This window comes from Oenanthe melanoleuca, chromosome Z (assembly GCF_029582105.1).
Source record: "Oenanthe melanoleuca isolate GR-GAL-2019-014 chromosome Z, OMel1.0, whole genome shotgun sequence".
NCBI classification, from domain to species: Eukaryota; Metazoa; Chordata; class Aves; order Passeriformes; family Muscicapidae; genus Oenanthe; species Oenanthe melanoleuca.
The window spans coordinates 38,630,127-38,645,779 of record NC_079362.1 but is presented as its reverse complement, the minus strand read 5'-3'; the positions used below and the strand labels follow the sequence as shown (position 1 = coordinate 38,645,779).

The window sequence follows — 15,653 nt, the reverse complement described above, 5'->3', positions numbered from 1 at the left end:
ATGCTCTTTCTCCTCCCATTAGTTACAGGCTTTCCACAGTGCGTACTGTACAACATAAGCATTTCACTTTTTTCCAGAAAGACTGCATTCAGAAATGGCTGGGAAAATTTACAGACAGGCTAGTCAAGCAACTGCCTTGAAAAATAACTGTGTGACAAAAGAAGAGAAGGAATACAGAATTAAATATTGTTTTAAATGAAGCTTTTAATTTTCCTCTGTGTCTTTATTTCTTATGTTAGTGTGCATTTCAGCAAGGGTAAAAGCTTATGCATTTTTCTAGGAAACCTTTAAACCTGAAAAAAAGGTAGCCAGAAGATTAAGATTATTAAAGTTTGTACCTTCAGCATGAACCCTACCCCCTCAAGTTGAATAAATATATAATGAATGATGCAATATACATACTCCACCAGAGGCCCAGACATAAACAAAACCTTCCCGACTACAGCAAGAGCTATGCTGAAAGGAATTTGACTTCAACAAAGACTCTTATAATAAACTTACAATGATCCCAGCTGTCCAGGGGTTTAGGAGGAAGAGGGCACACACCAGAAACGTGCAAGCTAAAACCACGCTAATGGATAAGAGCAGCCAGTGACGAAGTCCAATGTACTGCTCCCAGAACAGAAATGGGTAACCATTTGGGTAGCTGGAGATCCCCAGGCTGGTGTAGTTATTACAGATAGCTCTCACTTTCTCAATAGCCTCCACAAAGTCAGAAGTTTCACGTAATCCATTGAGGTAGAAAGGAAACTGAGCATATTCTATGGGCTCAGCCGCTGGAACTAGGAAAACGATAGCAGTGTTAAAATGCGCTTTTGGGAAGAAGATGATACACAGAGACCAGGGTTAGCAAAACACTTTGTTCTTCACAGCAAAATGCATAAAAGGTGGCGAATTTAAATTTTACTTGTTGGAATTAATTATAGTTTTAAAACTCTCCAGTAAATAGAAACTGGAAACAGTATGTGAGATTACTTTATTTTATCATGCAGTGTAATGGGATGAACGCAGCCTACACCAAGTTTCCTAACAGTTATATATAATTTAACAGTTATATTTCAATCCACGCATTTAATCCCCATCAGTGTTATAGTGCTTTTTACTGAGTACCTAGTCAAAAATCTCTAACTGCAACGTAAGAGTAGACAATCACATAATTTGAAAACTTTATCAGAATGCTCCTCTTTTATGCAATGTCTTTGAAATCAAAGGTCATTTCTCATTCACTGACACAAAACTAGAGAAAAATTAGGCTTGAGCAGATTGGTTGTTTTCTTAAGATTTCCATCAAATATTTGGAAATTCAGAGATGCAGAGATACACATTCTGATGGAAATTAATGGAGGAAAAAAACCCCATAATATAAAAGTAATGGCTTACTGAGGAAATACATAACTTTTTATCCTTTAATAATTTGGCACTCCATATTTCTTTTTGAGTGTCATGCAAGGGCTACTCCATGACTAGAAAAGGCTTCTACAACAAGTTTTTGGTTACTGCCATTGTGTGTTCCAAACCCTGCAGCTTCATTCAGTTGACTTGCTTAAGATGATTTGCCCTATTATAATCTAAACTATAAATTTTCATTAAGGCAAAACTTGGCTGACTGCCACAAAGCTCTAGGGTTTGGATACACTGAAGCATGGTTATCCAACAGCATTTCCAAGCGCACCAGTTGTCCCCTATATGCCCTCTCCCTTTCCCTACTGGTGTCCAACTATCAATCCTCCCAATGAATTGAAAGCTGAAGCAAAGCCAGTTGGTATTGGTGCCAGGAAAACAGTGAATGGTGTAAAGTGGGACTTCTCCCCTAGTCCCTCTAGCTCTTGTACCATATCAGTGCAGTAGCTTAGCATACGAGTTACCTTGGTAAAAACTTCTTAGGTATTAAGAATCGAGAACAAACATGATAGAATTTCAGTAATGAAATTTCAGAATAACTTAGGCACGAATTTAATTAAATGCCAGGTTTCTCACACAGACGGAACTATCAGGTAACACTTAAAAAAGCAATGCTTACTATAAATTTTTAGAGCTTTAAACTGTTCTATTACTCATTATTCAACATGATAAAACCCTGCAGTGCTGTCACAGTCGCAGCGGTGCTTGGATCTCCTATGCCTACAGTGTAACACAATGTATTCACAATAAGAAGAATGCTTATGCTTCTGAGCCCTGTGCAGCATCAAGGGTAACTGGTGCTTGAAGGAAGGAGTGGGAGCACTCATGTAAACTGTAGGACATTAGGATGAAATGCTACTTACTCCTCAGCCGTGTTTCTGGCATGTAGTCTGCTTTGTCATGGACCCACTCCGGGCGGTGCGGGCGGATGTTGGCTTGCGAGGCAGCATAGGCCACAGGGTCGTTGCTAACCCAGGCTGTCAGGTAGATGTAGAAAGCATTTGGGTTAATGATTCCATCCGCATCCACCAGACGCTGTTTAGTCAACTGCAGAATGGAAAAAAATTAGAAGCCTTTCAGAATAAGTTCTGCTTTCAGGGCTCTTGCCATAATGCTTTCCACAAATGGCCTGGAGATGCAACACACATATAGGAGGGTAAAAGCAAGAGAACATGAATCTGCACTTGAAGGGACTTATCAGTAAACTATTGTTTGACAACAAAAACAAAACCTAAGAAAACGCAGTGACAGTGGTTATTTATAAATTAGTATTCATATAATATTTACAATAACACTAAATCAACAGATGGTTCCAGAATACACTGAACCAATTAAATCCAAATTCCGAAAGACTGCAGCCAAGAATGAAAAACAACCAAGCTGGAGAAACATATTTAAAGACACGGAAAGAAAACCTGGCAAGAGTCCCTATACATGTCTGTGTGCAGTTAACCTCTGTTGTTAACACTGAAGGAAATGCCACCCAGTAAATGGAGGAGAGCTATAAAAATAAAACAACATCTGTATAAATTTTGCTAACACTTGCCTCCTATGACCTATGTATTCAGAAAATGCCCAGCGTCAAAAAAGCAGACGACTGCCCTGTGTTATTTGGGTCACTGTGGGCAAATGCATCTGTGGGGTAAACAGCAGTGGTATACTTCCAGGGTTCTGTTAGCCAAATCCTGCACAGCTAGAGCTCTGACAGAGGACTCCCTGGGTGAAAAGTGTTACTGGGGCTTTTTGTTTTGTTTATTTAAAATTCTGGCTCAGCTCCAGTTCCAGGTCTTTTTAATGAAATGAAAAACAACAGTGACAGCAGTTTAAAAAAAAAAAAAAAAAAAAAGTTAGATTCCAAGGATCTGGATTCAATTAGTCCACAGGATATGCAACAACTGTATGTCTTCAAGCTGTCTCTGGAACTGCACAGTACAGCGCTCAACCCCTGTGGGTGCACCACACTTTTCTCCCTCCCAGGCACAGGAAATTATATCAGCAGCTGCAGTCCAATTGCATTTGTTCCACAGCGTACCTGGTACACTCTGCTAAACAAAATCTCACTGAAGGTTTTCTCTTCAACTCCCTTTCTTTGCCTAATTCATTGCTGAAGCTTCATTCAGACCTGACAGCATGTTGCATGTTGCTATACAGCAGTGTGTTTCACACACTACAGTAACTTTGAACAATGTACTCTGTAAATCTGTCACCTTTAATGCTGGGATGAAAAAAAGAAAGACAATAAGCAGAACTGCCAAGAAGCTCATTAAAAACACTATTTTTCTGCCTGAAAGCACAGTGAGTTGATGATGACTCTCAGAGAAGAGAATGTTATTCAAGAATTTCTTCTTCAGTATTTGAAATGTAATTTTAGTGTAAGGAGTCATTCCTAATGCATTTCCACTTACAAATGGCTACAGCAAATGCAGTAATATGCTGTGGTAACCTCAGGCACACTTTATTTAGTTGGCTTTAACAACTGCCATCTGAAGTTGTACAGCAGTTTAGATGCATTTAGTGATGATGGTACAAGAATATCATACTGCATGTAATCATTTCCGTCTCCTTCCTCTATAATTCGTCAATATCTTTTTTTTTAATGTTCTACTTTGCATAAATCAGTAGGAACAAATCAAGGAATTGCAAATGTCTGGCACAGGATTAAACTCCATACACCTATGGATGCAGAGAAGTATTTTTCACAATTTCCATGGAAACTGAGCATGTCTGGCATGGGAGCACAAAATGCACGCCACCCAGTAACAATTAAGGACTGGCATCTGCCATGTTGATTTGAACACCTTGCAACACAGGCCATAGTGCATCTGAGGAACAGCTTCAGCAAGATCAGCAAGGCCATACAAGAAAGGCATAACTCATTCAGCTCCTTGAGTTAGAAAAAAGATACTACAACCTTTGTAGACTTTGCACCTCCCCTCACTCCTGATGACTTGTGTATTGTTGTGTAAACCAGCACAGACTCTGATACACTACCTGGCTGATGTCAATGGGCTTTGCATGGTTGCCTGTTTGTACCAAGAGCTTGTAAGCCAAAACAGCATCGTCGGAACCATTTTTATAGTTGTTGTAGGTTATCTTCCCAGTTTCCCAGTCGCTGTCAAATGCATCCTGAAGTCCTGAGGAGTCAACAGAGGCAAGGGGAAGACAGAATAAGCAGGTGAATAATCATCTTATAAACAAGTTTCAGAAGGAGAAAGAGTAATGATTCTTTTTCATAACTGAATCAGGATGAAAAATATCAACGTGGTGCCTCCTAAATTTGGGGCTTCACACTGTAAATGTGTGGGAAGTATCAGGTGCATATTCAGTATTTTGCTTGAAGAAAGGCAGGGGAAGCAAGAAAATGCAAGGGAGAAGCCTCAGGAGTCCCTAGGTTATGCAGACCAGCAAAGCTGAGCTAGCAAGCTGCAGATGCATTGTGCACTGATATAAATAGCTTCGCCTCAAGCAAAATTGAAGATCTTCTCCAAGCATTCCACTTGGAGAAGTCTATAGGAAAGAGTTCACCTTGTTTAGAACAGAAAAGGGCTGAGCTCAGCCCTCATCCAGCTTCACCACCTTGCAACCAGAGGTAAGTCTGTTACATAGAAGGGAAACGTTCTCCTTACTCACCTCTGCCTCAACAAAACTCTGGCTGAGTGCACTGAGCCACAGGGGAGGACACACACCGCTCTCATTACTGTTTTGGGCTACTGCAGAGCACTGGGGCAATAGCTTCTACACTATAACCAGAAATTCCACTACGGGAGTTGGGGGGGAGAAAACACACTCAAACTTTCAACTTCAAACAGCAACTCAGCTGCTCCTCAAGCACAGCGTGAGTGAACACGATTTTGTCAATTTGTTCCATCTGTTCAACTTGTGCAGCTAATACAAGTCATGGGATCTGCTGCCAGCACATGTAAAGATCACAGCCAACACCTATTCACTCTCAACTGTTATTTTCCTCCTTGCCACCCTTCAAGGGGGAGGGAATACCTCACAGCAGAAATTTGGATCAGATTTAGTACAGGAAGCCACAGCCCAGTACAAGGAGGCTCTGTGCAAGCAGATGACAAACCGCATGTCCAGGGAAGGGAAGGAAAAGGCCGGGGGAGTGGCGGTGGAGGAAACCGTTGACCCACCTCACAGCTGGGCTGTGGAGCCGTAATGAAAACCATGGCTCTGGAGTGGATAGCCTAGCTACAGCTGTACTGAGAAAAGAGCACTGGAAGAGAAAATGCACCCGGCTGACACCGACTCCAGGACAGAGTACCCATTCCCATCAACAAACTCATGCTCTCTTCCTTAGAAATCTGCCTCCCATGCTGTCTCACTAAACCATGTCTAATCATGTGAAGCCAACAGACTGAGAACCAAATGATGAAAGAAGTCTGCCAAATCTCTGCACGCAGTCCTCTAGCACTGGTCCAGGAGAAGCCAAATTTGCCATCAGGTTCTCTGACATCACCAAAGGACTTTGAGGTTTTCTTTGAAAAAAGTCGTTTGCTGGCACCACAGAGAGGGGAAACATGGGTTAGAGTATGCAAAAATATCAATCCATCCCTTCTGTGCCAAGTCCAGTTCCACATCAGTTTATCAGAAAGTGGCCAGGTGAGAGACTGGGCTATCATATCAGTGACAAGAAACACAAGGACATTGGAAAGTTAAGAGGATGCTGTCAAAAAAACACACAGAAAAGGAGAAAACCTAAGAACAGTGTAACTTCCAGTAAAAGTGTCTTGCCTATGCAGGAGGAGCACACAAACTGCTATGACAGACAGCACATAAGGGCAGAGCTTTCACATAAACATCCCACCCCTGTCAGGAGGCTCCACAGAAACAATAACAAATAAATCCACTGGCATGTGACATTACCAGTTTGATACTGCAAAAAAGGATATGTGCTTTGAAACATTACTGCAGTGGGTGAAAACCCAGCTCCCTTATATCTCTCCCCATTCCCCTGGTCTCTCAAGTTTGAATTGATCATTATTCAAACCCTGCTCCCTTTTACACCTTTACTCTTCAGCCAGCTTAAACACTTTACATTTTGGGTCATTTTATCACTCCCCTTGCTGAAACTAAAAGTCTACAGAAAGAATATTAAGAAAACACTGATAGTTGTACTGAATTTCTGAAGAATTTAAAACTTTCAATAAGTAAAATTTTCCATTACATTTTAAAATTTGTAGTACACTTTGCTGCTTTCAAAACAAACATGTTCATAACAAGTATTGTAAAAGATATTTAATCTGTCATAAATGGAATTAATTATATGTTTCTGGGCAGAAAGATGAAAGTATCTTGCTGACATTTTTCTGCAGAAAAGTTACAGAAATTAAGGGAATTTTAAAAACTTTATATATGGGATTTTTTTATATCAGCAGTCACATTTGCTTAGTGCTTCAGAAGAAAGTGACAACATCGAAAATTACGTGGGAGTAGGGGTGAGAAAGGAATTCCTACTGAGTCATGTGAGCAGCTGCCACCATGAAACACCAGATAAGATTTCCCTTTGCAAAAACAAGCCTAATTAGAAGCCATCAGAGAATCCAAGCTACCTCATTTACATTTGGTCACTAACAAAAACAATGTTAATATGAACAGCTTAAATGAATGACCAGTATTAACTTTTCTTCTGCTGCATTTTCAGTAACAGAAAATATGAAAATATAAACAATACTAAAAAGCAAAATACAAGGGATCTCTGAAAAGAGAAGTGCATGAGGCAGAAGGCACACTCCATTGCTATTAGATGAGGAAGAATGTACAGCTAAACCAAGGATCCCTTCTTGGTAAAAAATGGTTTTGTTCACATGTTGCTGCATCCTTCATTCTGCTGGACAAATGTGTGTGTGTCAGAAGGCCATCTTGAGCCATTAACCTCTGGCACTGGATTCACAGACAAGTCAGCAGAAATTAGCCATGCAGGTCAAAGCTGCTCCTGCTTCGATCATCCAGTCCTTCCAGCACATAAAGCTAGGCCAGTAGAACTGCTCCACGTCACAGAAGATTCTCCCTGAATCCAGCCTAAACCTGCACCTCGTTTGTAAATTCTATCTTCATCTTCCCTTCCCTTGACTCCTTCAGCACCAGCCACGGTTGGTAGCAATCAGGTGTTAGCCTGGACATTTAGATAACTCCCCAACTATGACAGGCATGGCAGCTTTTGCTATGATACTCTAGCTCCCCTCCCATAACATCAATTCCCTGTACCACTTGAAAACATAACATCTTTCTATCAATACATCTCAACACCCTCCTCCACAGCCCCATGAATGCAGTATCACACACTGTGAAGAGAGCCCTGCAACAGGGTTGTATATATTGTGACCCTCTCAGAAAAGGTGGGGAGGAGAGGCAACGATACACACATGCTAATTAATAATCATAATGATTAATTGTAAAGCTGTGTGGTACAAAGGCAAATCAGTGGCCTGCCACAGGGCTGGCATGTCACATGGACCACAGGAAGTCACTTCTGCTTCCTGGAGTCTCCCTGACCATTCTACTATAACATTTTAGCTCCACACAGCCTGACAGTACACCCTGGGTATCAGGAATATACACAGCTCCTCTAGTGGAAGAAAAGCAGAGGACAAATAAGGATAGGCTGGCTAATGTGGACTGGAGGGGAAAAGTAACTATGTGCTGAACTAAGTACACAGTAGGAACACCCCTATGAGAAGAGCAGGTCTGCAAAGCACACACACAAGCACGGACACACAGCATGAGGGGACATGCAGGCCCTTGGCCACACAAACACAAGAGGGACACGAAGGCTGCCAAAGAGTGAAGAGAAAGTGAAGTGAAAGAGGTTTGGGAAAGTATGTGGTGTGCCTGATAGAGGGGCACTGGGAGCACTCCTGGGAGCAACACCAAGTGGGCTAGGCTCCAGCATTTCACTCTGAGCAGCCTCCAAGGGAGCAGATCCAAGGGCACCTCCTCCTGACTTTATCGTTGGCAGACTGCGCTGAGGTTGAGCACTAATAAAGCTTCCTGAACACAATCTCAGATTTCCATCTCCCTCACGGACGAGGGGGGAATAGTGGAAGTGGGGGGACACCAGATAAATTTTTTCCTACTGTTTTGGAGCAGAAGCAAAAAATAACCACAAAAGAAACAAAGTAAATAGCAGAGGTTAAAGGGAATTTGGAAAAGCACATAGAAGGACAATTGCTTAGAATTCTAGCAAGTATAGTAAGGTTCCAATCCAGCAAACATCTAAGCTATGCTGAATTTTCTTCCTGCCAGTAATGCCTTCCCTTACAGCTCAATATGCTTACATGAGCAAAATATTTTAAATAAAGCTTCCAGTAAGTAGACTGCAATGAATGGATCCAATGTATTTAAAAATCATTAAAAAACCCCCAAAGCTAATAGCTGAAATACTGCCTTGCATTATTTAGCAATGCATTAAACACATGGGAAATCTCATTTTGTGTAGATTTGTCACTTACATGCATCTGCTTTCCTAATGTTGTTCAACATATTTTCAGAAGGAATATAATACATCCGATACTGACAGTTACCTATGTGTTCTCTAAGAATCACTGGTGATCTGTACAATTAAGTTTAAAATTTACAGTCTCACCAGGTCAGCACTTTTGGGTTTTTTTTTTTTTGCAAAAGCTTACTAGAAATTCACCCGCTAGAAAAACATAGGTAGGACCAAACACTGGGCAGGGTATGTTAGCTGTTAAATTTGCTAAGATGTAACAGTACTCCTTATTTTAAATACAAACCAGTTACTTGTCTTTACACGTACAATTATAGTCACTTCAATATTTTCAATTACTTGGTTTCAATATGATAATCATCATAGTGCCTGAAAGGCCATGCCTTCTCTTGTCTTTCACCACTGTATTACACTTCAGCACAGAAAAGCAGCACCACAGAACAGGTGACTGTAGTTGACTGGAAACCTAAGCTAACCCAATCAAACACATAAGCCACACTGGATTTTCTTCATGCCAGCAGTCCCAGCTGAAGCCAACAAGACCACTCAAGAGTTGATAGTTTCTTCTGTCTCAGAATACATCACTGGACAGGGATTTTTCATTTACTGCTCTGAAAACACTCACCAAATATTTATTTACCCAAGACATAGGGCCATATTTGGCCATCAGCTGCTTAGACATGAATGGCACAGATACAATCATTTAAAACTTCAAAACTGTCTTACTGGGGAGTAAACTTAAACACAAAGAATTTAAGTGACAAAGAGTGAGTCCACAAGTAGGTTCAAAGGAGGACCTAGGCATTCTCCCTACTGCTCAGAGGCTTTAACTGTGTGACTGTATCTGAAGAAGGCAGCAATACCACTGTGAACAACCGTTCCTTCTGACAAACTAAGAAAAGTTTCTGTAATGCTCTCTTACCTTGCAGCCAGTCTCGAAAGTAGTGCAACCACATTTTGGGGAGCTGCCTATCCTCTTCCAACAAAACATACGCCACATTGCTGAAACTTCTGTGAAGTTCATAAAGTAAGTGCTGGACATTTGGATAGTCTGCTTTCTGTGTCACAATATACATGTTGTAGAACGAAAAGTACTTGAACTGTGCAGCAATAAAGTCATATTCCCGTGTTTCCCGTGGTACAATGTCTGTGAGATCTAGTCCATCTCTCACCCGGGTAGTTCCATAAAGACTGAGCCCAAGTAAACCCAGAAAAAGGAAAATAACCATAATCTGCAAGAGAAAACAGAAACGTATTTGGGTTTAGATTTCTAAAGGAACTAAAAATTCATGATGTCATACTATAAAGTCAAATTCAAAATTAACATCCATCAGGGTTTTTTTCATGCATATACATACTACAAGACTAAGGTCATTGATTCTTCCTTGAAAGGACATCATGGATGAGAAATTTATATTGTAGTAAAGTTTAAAAGAGACTTTAATTTCACTGTTCACAAGCTTATATGACCAAAAGTCACCAGAACTCTCATTCATAATATATATTTGAAGTATGTCTCTACAGCATTTGCAATCACCTGTAAAATTATTAAAAACTGTTATTTCACAAGTCATATTTATTCCTTATATTTAATACCACTGTCAGAATAATTTTTTAACTGGGCAAGGCACAGTCTAATTTTGAAAAACAGGTAAACAGTTACCCAATTACCTTAGCTTTTGGTTTCAGGAGGAATGGAGCATAATGCTTTTCTGCAAAAGATGAGAGTGTCCACTTCGTACAGGGTTGCTCAAGGCAATGTATACTGGAGTCTGAGAATTGGGAAAGTAAATCCCTCGTCGAGCTTGTGCTTTCTGGGCTCTGGCAGCTCAGGTTATCTTGTGTCACTGTCACTGGCTGCACAGATATTTCTGAGCGAGGCTCTGCTGTGGTGTAGTACACCTGCGTGTGAGGATCATATTCTGTGCGCAATTGCACTGTGGACTGCATTGTAATCTGAGTTTCATGTGCAAAACCGTGGCTGCTGTATGGGGGTGGAGGACTGTAGCAAGTATTGTCATTTTCTGCATATGCTTGAGGCTCAACCTGAATCACTCTAGTGACACATGGGCTGTAAGAGAAGAGAAAAACATCTGATTGCATTGAGACAGATCTTTATTTTAACCAGGCTAGATAGGATAACGTGCTTTCATCAGAGATTGCTTCTACTTCTCTTGGGCACTTTACACTAATTCTATGTAATGCTTAGGTGTTAATTTCATTCTAAGTGTTTAGAAAATATTTCTCAGACATGGCTCATATAGTAGGACCCTGAGAATATGTGCAAATTTTTTGTCCTCCAGAAAGAAGGAAGCATCTGTTTCCAAATCAGAAGGCATTGACATGTACACACATCACTCCACTTACTACAAATGCTCATCAGACAGCTGTACACAGTCTGAATGCACAGGAAGTTTGTGATTTTGCATCTCTGCACTCATGCTGAGAATTAAGATACTTAGATGAAGAGGCAAATGCATGACATAGTTCTGTTTAGAACAAATGCAGTAACTGTTAAAATAATATTTGGGCTTTCTGGATAAGATCTCAGACTTTTGGGAGGCAGGTGGAAACTACTTGCCATACTTGACTAAGTGTTTCATAAATCAGGAAAACATTAAAGTATTAATGAAAGGATTAATTCCTAGGAAGGGCGGGCCACATGAAGAGCCAAAATCAGTAATTGAAGTATTCCCTTTAGTTTAGGTTAGGTTAACTCTATGCAAGACCCTAACAGATACCTAGTTTATATTAAAAAATTATAATTATCAGAGACAAGCCTATTCCTGTACATGAGAAATGACAAATGGATAATAGTAAACAGTATCAGGTATTTTTCACTAAGTGCACAAATCCTACAAAAATAAGAGGAATTCAGAATGTTGCCTACGTAACCAAAGCAAGCTCTCACTAACTGCATTTCTTCACACGGAAAGGGGCTGATTCTGATGCACATTTGGAGCAGCTTTACATGAGGGAATAAATGGAAGGCCTGAGTGCCTGAATTCCTGAGAATCAGGGCTCTAAGACTCTTAACACTGTTCTCTGAAACTATGACTAAATAAGAAATGGCTTAGGATCCACTCACTGTTTTAATCATTCCCTCAGAAACAAATTTAGGAAAATGCTTTCTTCCTTTCATATTAAAATATCAAACTATCAGCTCCTGGATGCCTGTCAAAGGCTAAGACATGCCAATGCAGATTCTGCACATCCTGGTTATGACAGTAGGAGTGTATGTGTAGAAATGTAGTTCATCCTCTTCACTGCAGTCAAAAGCAAAAACTAAGGTAGAAAACACATTTCCAAGCAGCAGCTCCACTGATGACAGCAGGCTCCTAACCCCTATTCTATGCTCAGAGTTAGCTGTGTATCAGTAAGAGTATGCTTGTATACATTTCAGAATGGCAGTATTACCACTCTACACTACTACTGAAGCCACAAAGGACACTTTGTCAAGCATTGTCCTGTAATGGTAGTGATCATTCCTACCTATGAAAAGGTACCTATGAGCCGTATGAAAAACTCATCTAAGGGAAAGTAATTTTACAGTTTATTAATTTAGGTTTAAAGGTGTAAAAGCATAAAAATTAACACATACGGATTTACTGTAAGTCAGGCTTCTCACTATTCTGAGTTATGTACAGCTTTCCAAGATTAGCCAGTACTTGCACTGGACACCTTGCAGTAATTCATTCTAAAAATACTTCAAGATATTCCTAAATAGCAGATCTTTCATCTGCTTTCAAAAAGTTGCTCTTCAGCAGTAAAAATGGACATACATAGGAATGAAGGTGTGGAGTAGAGCGAATGTGGGGGAAGAGAAGGCAACAGACGTATTTCAGCTTTTCCCTTCAGGCAGGTAAAAAACAAGGTAGAAAATGTAAGCCAGTCACTACAAATGAAATCATAACAGTAACATGCTGACCCCACTTTAACAGAGAACTCCCACTCCTGAGAAGGAATGGATGCACTGATTGGTGACCAGAGAAAGGACAAAGCTACTGCTCACTCTCACCTTGTAAAACAGCAAAATATGTCCAGTCTCCTGTCTTCCCGACGATAAAGGTCCATGCTCAGGATAGCAGGGAAAATCAGCAGAACCATAGCAAAATTGAACACCACCACAACTGCTGCCTAAAGACAATCACAAGATAAGTAATGCTGCTGAACTTCACGTAGGGCATCAGCTTTACAGGGCATAAAAATCCCTTTCAGTTCTCATCCCCATTTACCATTACAACCCATCTCATGCTTTCAAGCTCTTGCCTGAGCAAAGAGATATATATTTTTACATTCCCATTTCATTAAAGTAGGACTATTGTGGTGAATTTACTTATTTTTATACTCAACTTTGTATTATTATAATACATCTGTGCCTGGATATGTGGTGATTATTTTTAAAGTAGAAAACCAGTCTGTTGATTTAGTAACCATATTTTTACATAAAATTCTTACATATTTAGAGTCTTGAGGCAAAATAAAATGGAAGCAAACCTTAAACTAGAACTGAAGGTCTTACATTTACGGGATCTGAAGCAATTTAAGTATCACAATAATATTAAAGCATGTTATTAAATCAGAAAAGAAGATTTCAGTAAATTTTTTAAAAACAGATCAGTTTAGTGAAACACTATGTATATGTATTAAAAGTTCAGCCAAGAAAAAGCAGTATTTTGCATTTATCAGGGATTATTTTTAAAAGAAAAGCAAAATTAAACTAACACCACATAGCAAATATATGTATTAATATGCCTGTGCTTAACAGAGCTTGATTTATGAGCCAGTCTACCAAAATGAGTCTTAAATTGGAACAAGAATACTTCATTTAATTTGCAAAGCAAGTATCACATAATGAAAAAAACAACCTCCCCGCCCACCCCCTTTCAAACCATACTCCAAGTCCTTTCCCACACAGAAATTCCCAGAGAATTTCCATAAACATATGTGGTGCAGCGTCTATCATTATTATTGATAGCATTTATTTGTAAAGCAGAGTTGTTAGGAGCACTAGCCATCCCAAAAAGAAAGCTGGGCACTGGGAACTGAAAGGCAGTTGTAAGAGTAGAAGAAACACTGGGGAAAAAAATAGTTCAGCCACCAACCAATGAAAAGAAAAAAAAAATCTTTGAAAATCTTATGTTTTACCCATTTGGTAAGCAGTAGCCATCTCAATAGTAGCCCAATTCCATGTTAAGCTATCCATATATAAACTATCAAATGCCACCACCTGTAACTTCTGAAATAACGACTCTTGGGTTAATGTGGTCATAAAGAAGAAAAAAAGTTGGTCTACAAAAATGACCAAACATAAATGTGATTTTTTGTTCCAAAAGAAATACATGGGTTTTTTTGATCTTGAGAGATCAGACCTCAAAACTGGCAGTACAAATGATGTGATATCCAAAATCCATGTTTTAAAAATTCTTGAGTTGCTTTTCAATTAAATTACATAAATTGCTTAGATTCATCTGTGAAAATCAAAGTAATAACACACTGAACGATTTTTACAGCTTTGAAATTGTCAGAATATAATAAAAATATTAGATATTGTTTATTGTCTAGTAATTTCAACCATAACTATACTGCATATAAAAGCTGTTTTTATTGCTGTTTCTCTTTTTTGGTCTCCAGCCTGCTTGAAGCAAGATTTTTGTACTGCTGGTTGTGTGTAGACATGGCTACTAAAACAGAATTTACCTGGTACTTGAAGCCAAATTAGTATTCAGTAATCTTTGTGAGAAAAGATCCAAAGATTATTTAATGATTTATAAATATTCACACAGAAAGGTATGCAAGGTCATAGCCAAGACTTTAAAACTAAGTGATTTGCTTTTGATCTGCTCTAGAATTAATTCAATCTGTCAGAAAAACAAATGGCTGCTGTTGAAAGAAAGGTGTTTGCTGGACCTCATTCTTACAACAGTTTTCTTTGCTGGTGCTAAACCAAAGAACGGTTGAATCACCCATATAATATGAATAATTAGTATTATTAGATCTTGTATCAGGGATCAGGTAAGATTTACCGAGATTTGGAAAAAATAGCTGAGGTCTGACTCAGTAATTCTTACTCCACTCAGCATGGCTGAAAGACTAACAGAAGTCCTCTGTTTCGGCTCTGTAAACTGCAAATACTTCACACCATATCAGTTCCCTCTCTAGACCCCAACATCCTTGAATCTCCAATACTACTAGATCTGAAAACTAATACTCAGCTGTATGGTAGAGATGCCATTAAAGTCAGCTCACATTTGATTTTTTTAGGAAGCATCAAAACTAACCCAACAACACACAGTAAATTTGCCTACTTACATCTCTTTTTAGAACAAATAGATTTTCCACTGCATCATCCTAGTATAGATGTACTAACCACCCGGCAAGTAAAATATTTCAAAGCAATCTCTGTTCTGGTTTTAATTTAAATAGATTCCTAGAACTTAATAGTGCACTTCCTATATAATGCACACTCTCTCTCACCCACCTTAACCCAGTGTTACAGGATTAACAGTTCTCATTTTTCACAACAAAGCAAGTTCTTGTATGAATTCTAATTTGTTGTCCCATCAAAAGAAAACCCACCCTGTAACTTGATAAGGAGAGGGAAGGATAAATTCACACTGAGGAGTGATTCAGTCCCTGACCTGATGCATCTGCTACTGCTTCCCTCCCAATGCCATTCATACACACAGTGCTGTGGAATGGGAAAGTATGAGAACTGAGATCGTGACAACAGCCACAATCTGTAAAAGGAACAAGGAACTGTGGCAGCAGAGCTTCCTGAGTACAGGCAGCA

At 39.5% G+C, this 15,653-nt stretch overlaps 1 protein-coding gene across 1 annotated transcript in view; it reads right to left on the bottom strand.

Annotated features, from left to right (window-relative positions):
* The window catches only part of PTCH1 (patched 1), a 67,853-nt gene that overhangs the window by 14,002 nt on the left and 38,198 nt on the right, over positions 1-15,653 (bottom strand). Inside the window, exons 13-18 of the mRNA XM_056514116.1 lie at positions 12,879-12,997; positions 10,532-10,931; positions 9,783-10,092; positions 4,393-4,535; positions 2,265-2,448; positions 502-782 (exon numbers count right to left, since the gene is read on the bottom strand). Coding sequence (XP_056370091.1) covers positions 502-782; positions 2,265-2,448; positions 4,393-4,535; positions 9,783-10,092; positions 10,532-10,931; positions 12,879-12,997 — 1,437 coding nt within the window. The remainder of the gene's footprint in view (positions 1-501; positions 783-2,264; positions 2,449-4,392; positions 4,536-9,782; positions 10,093-10,531; positions 10,932-12,878; positions 12,998-15,653) is intronic.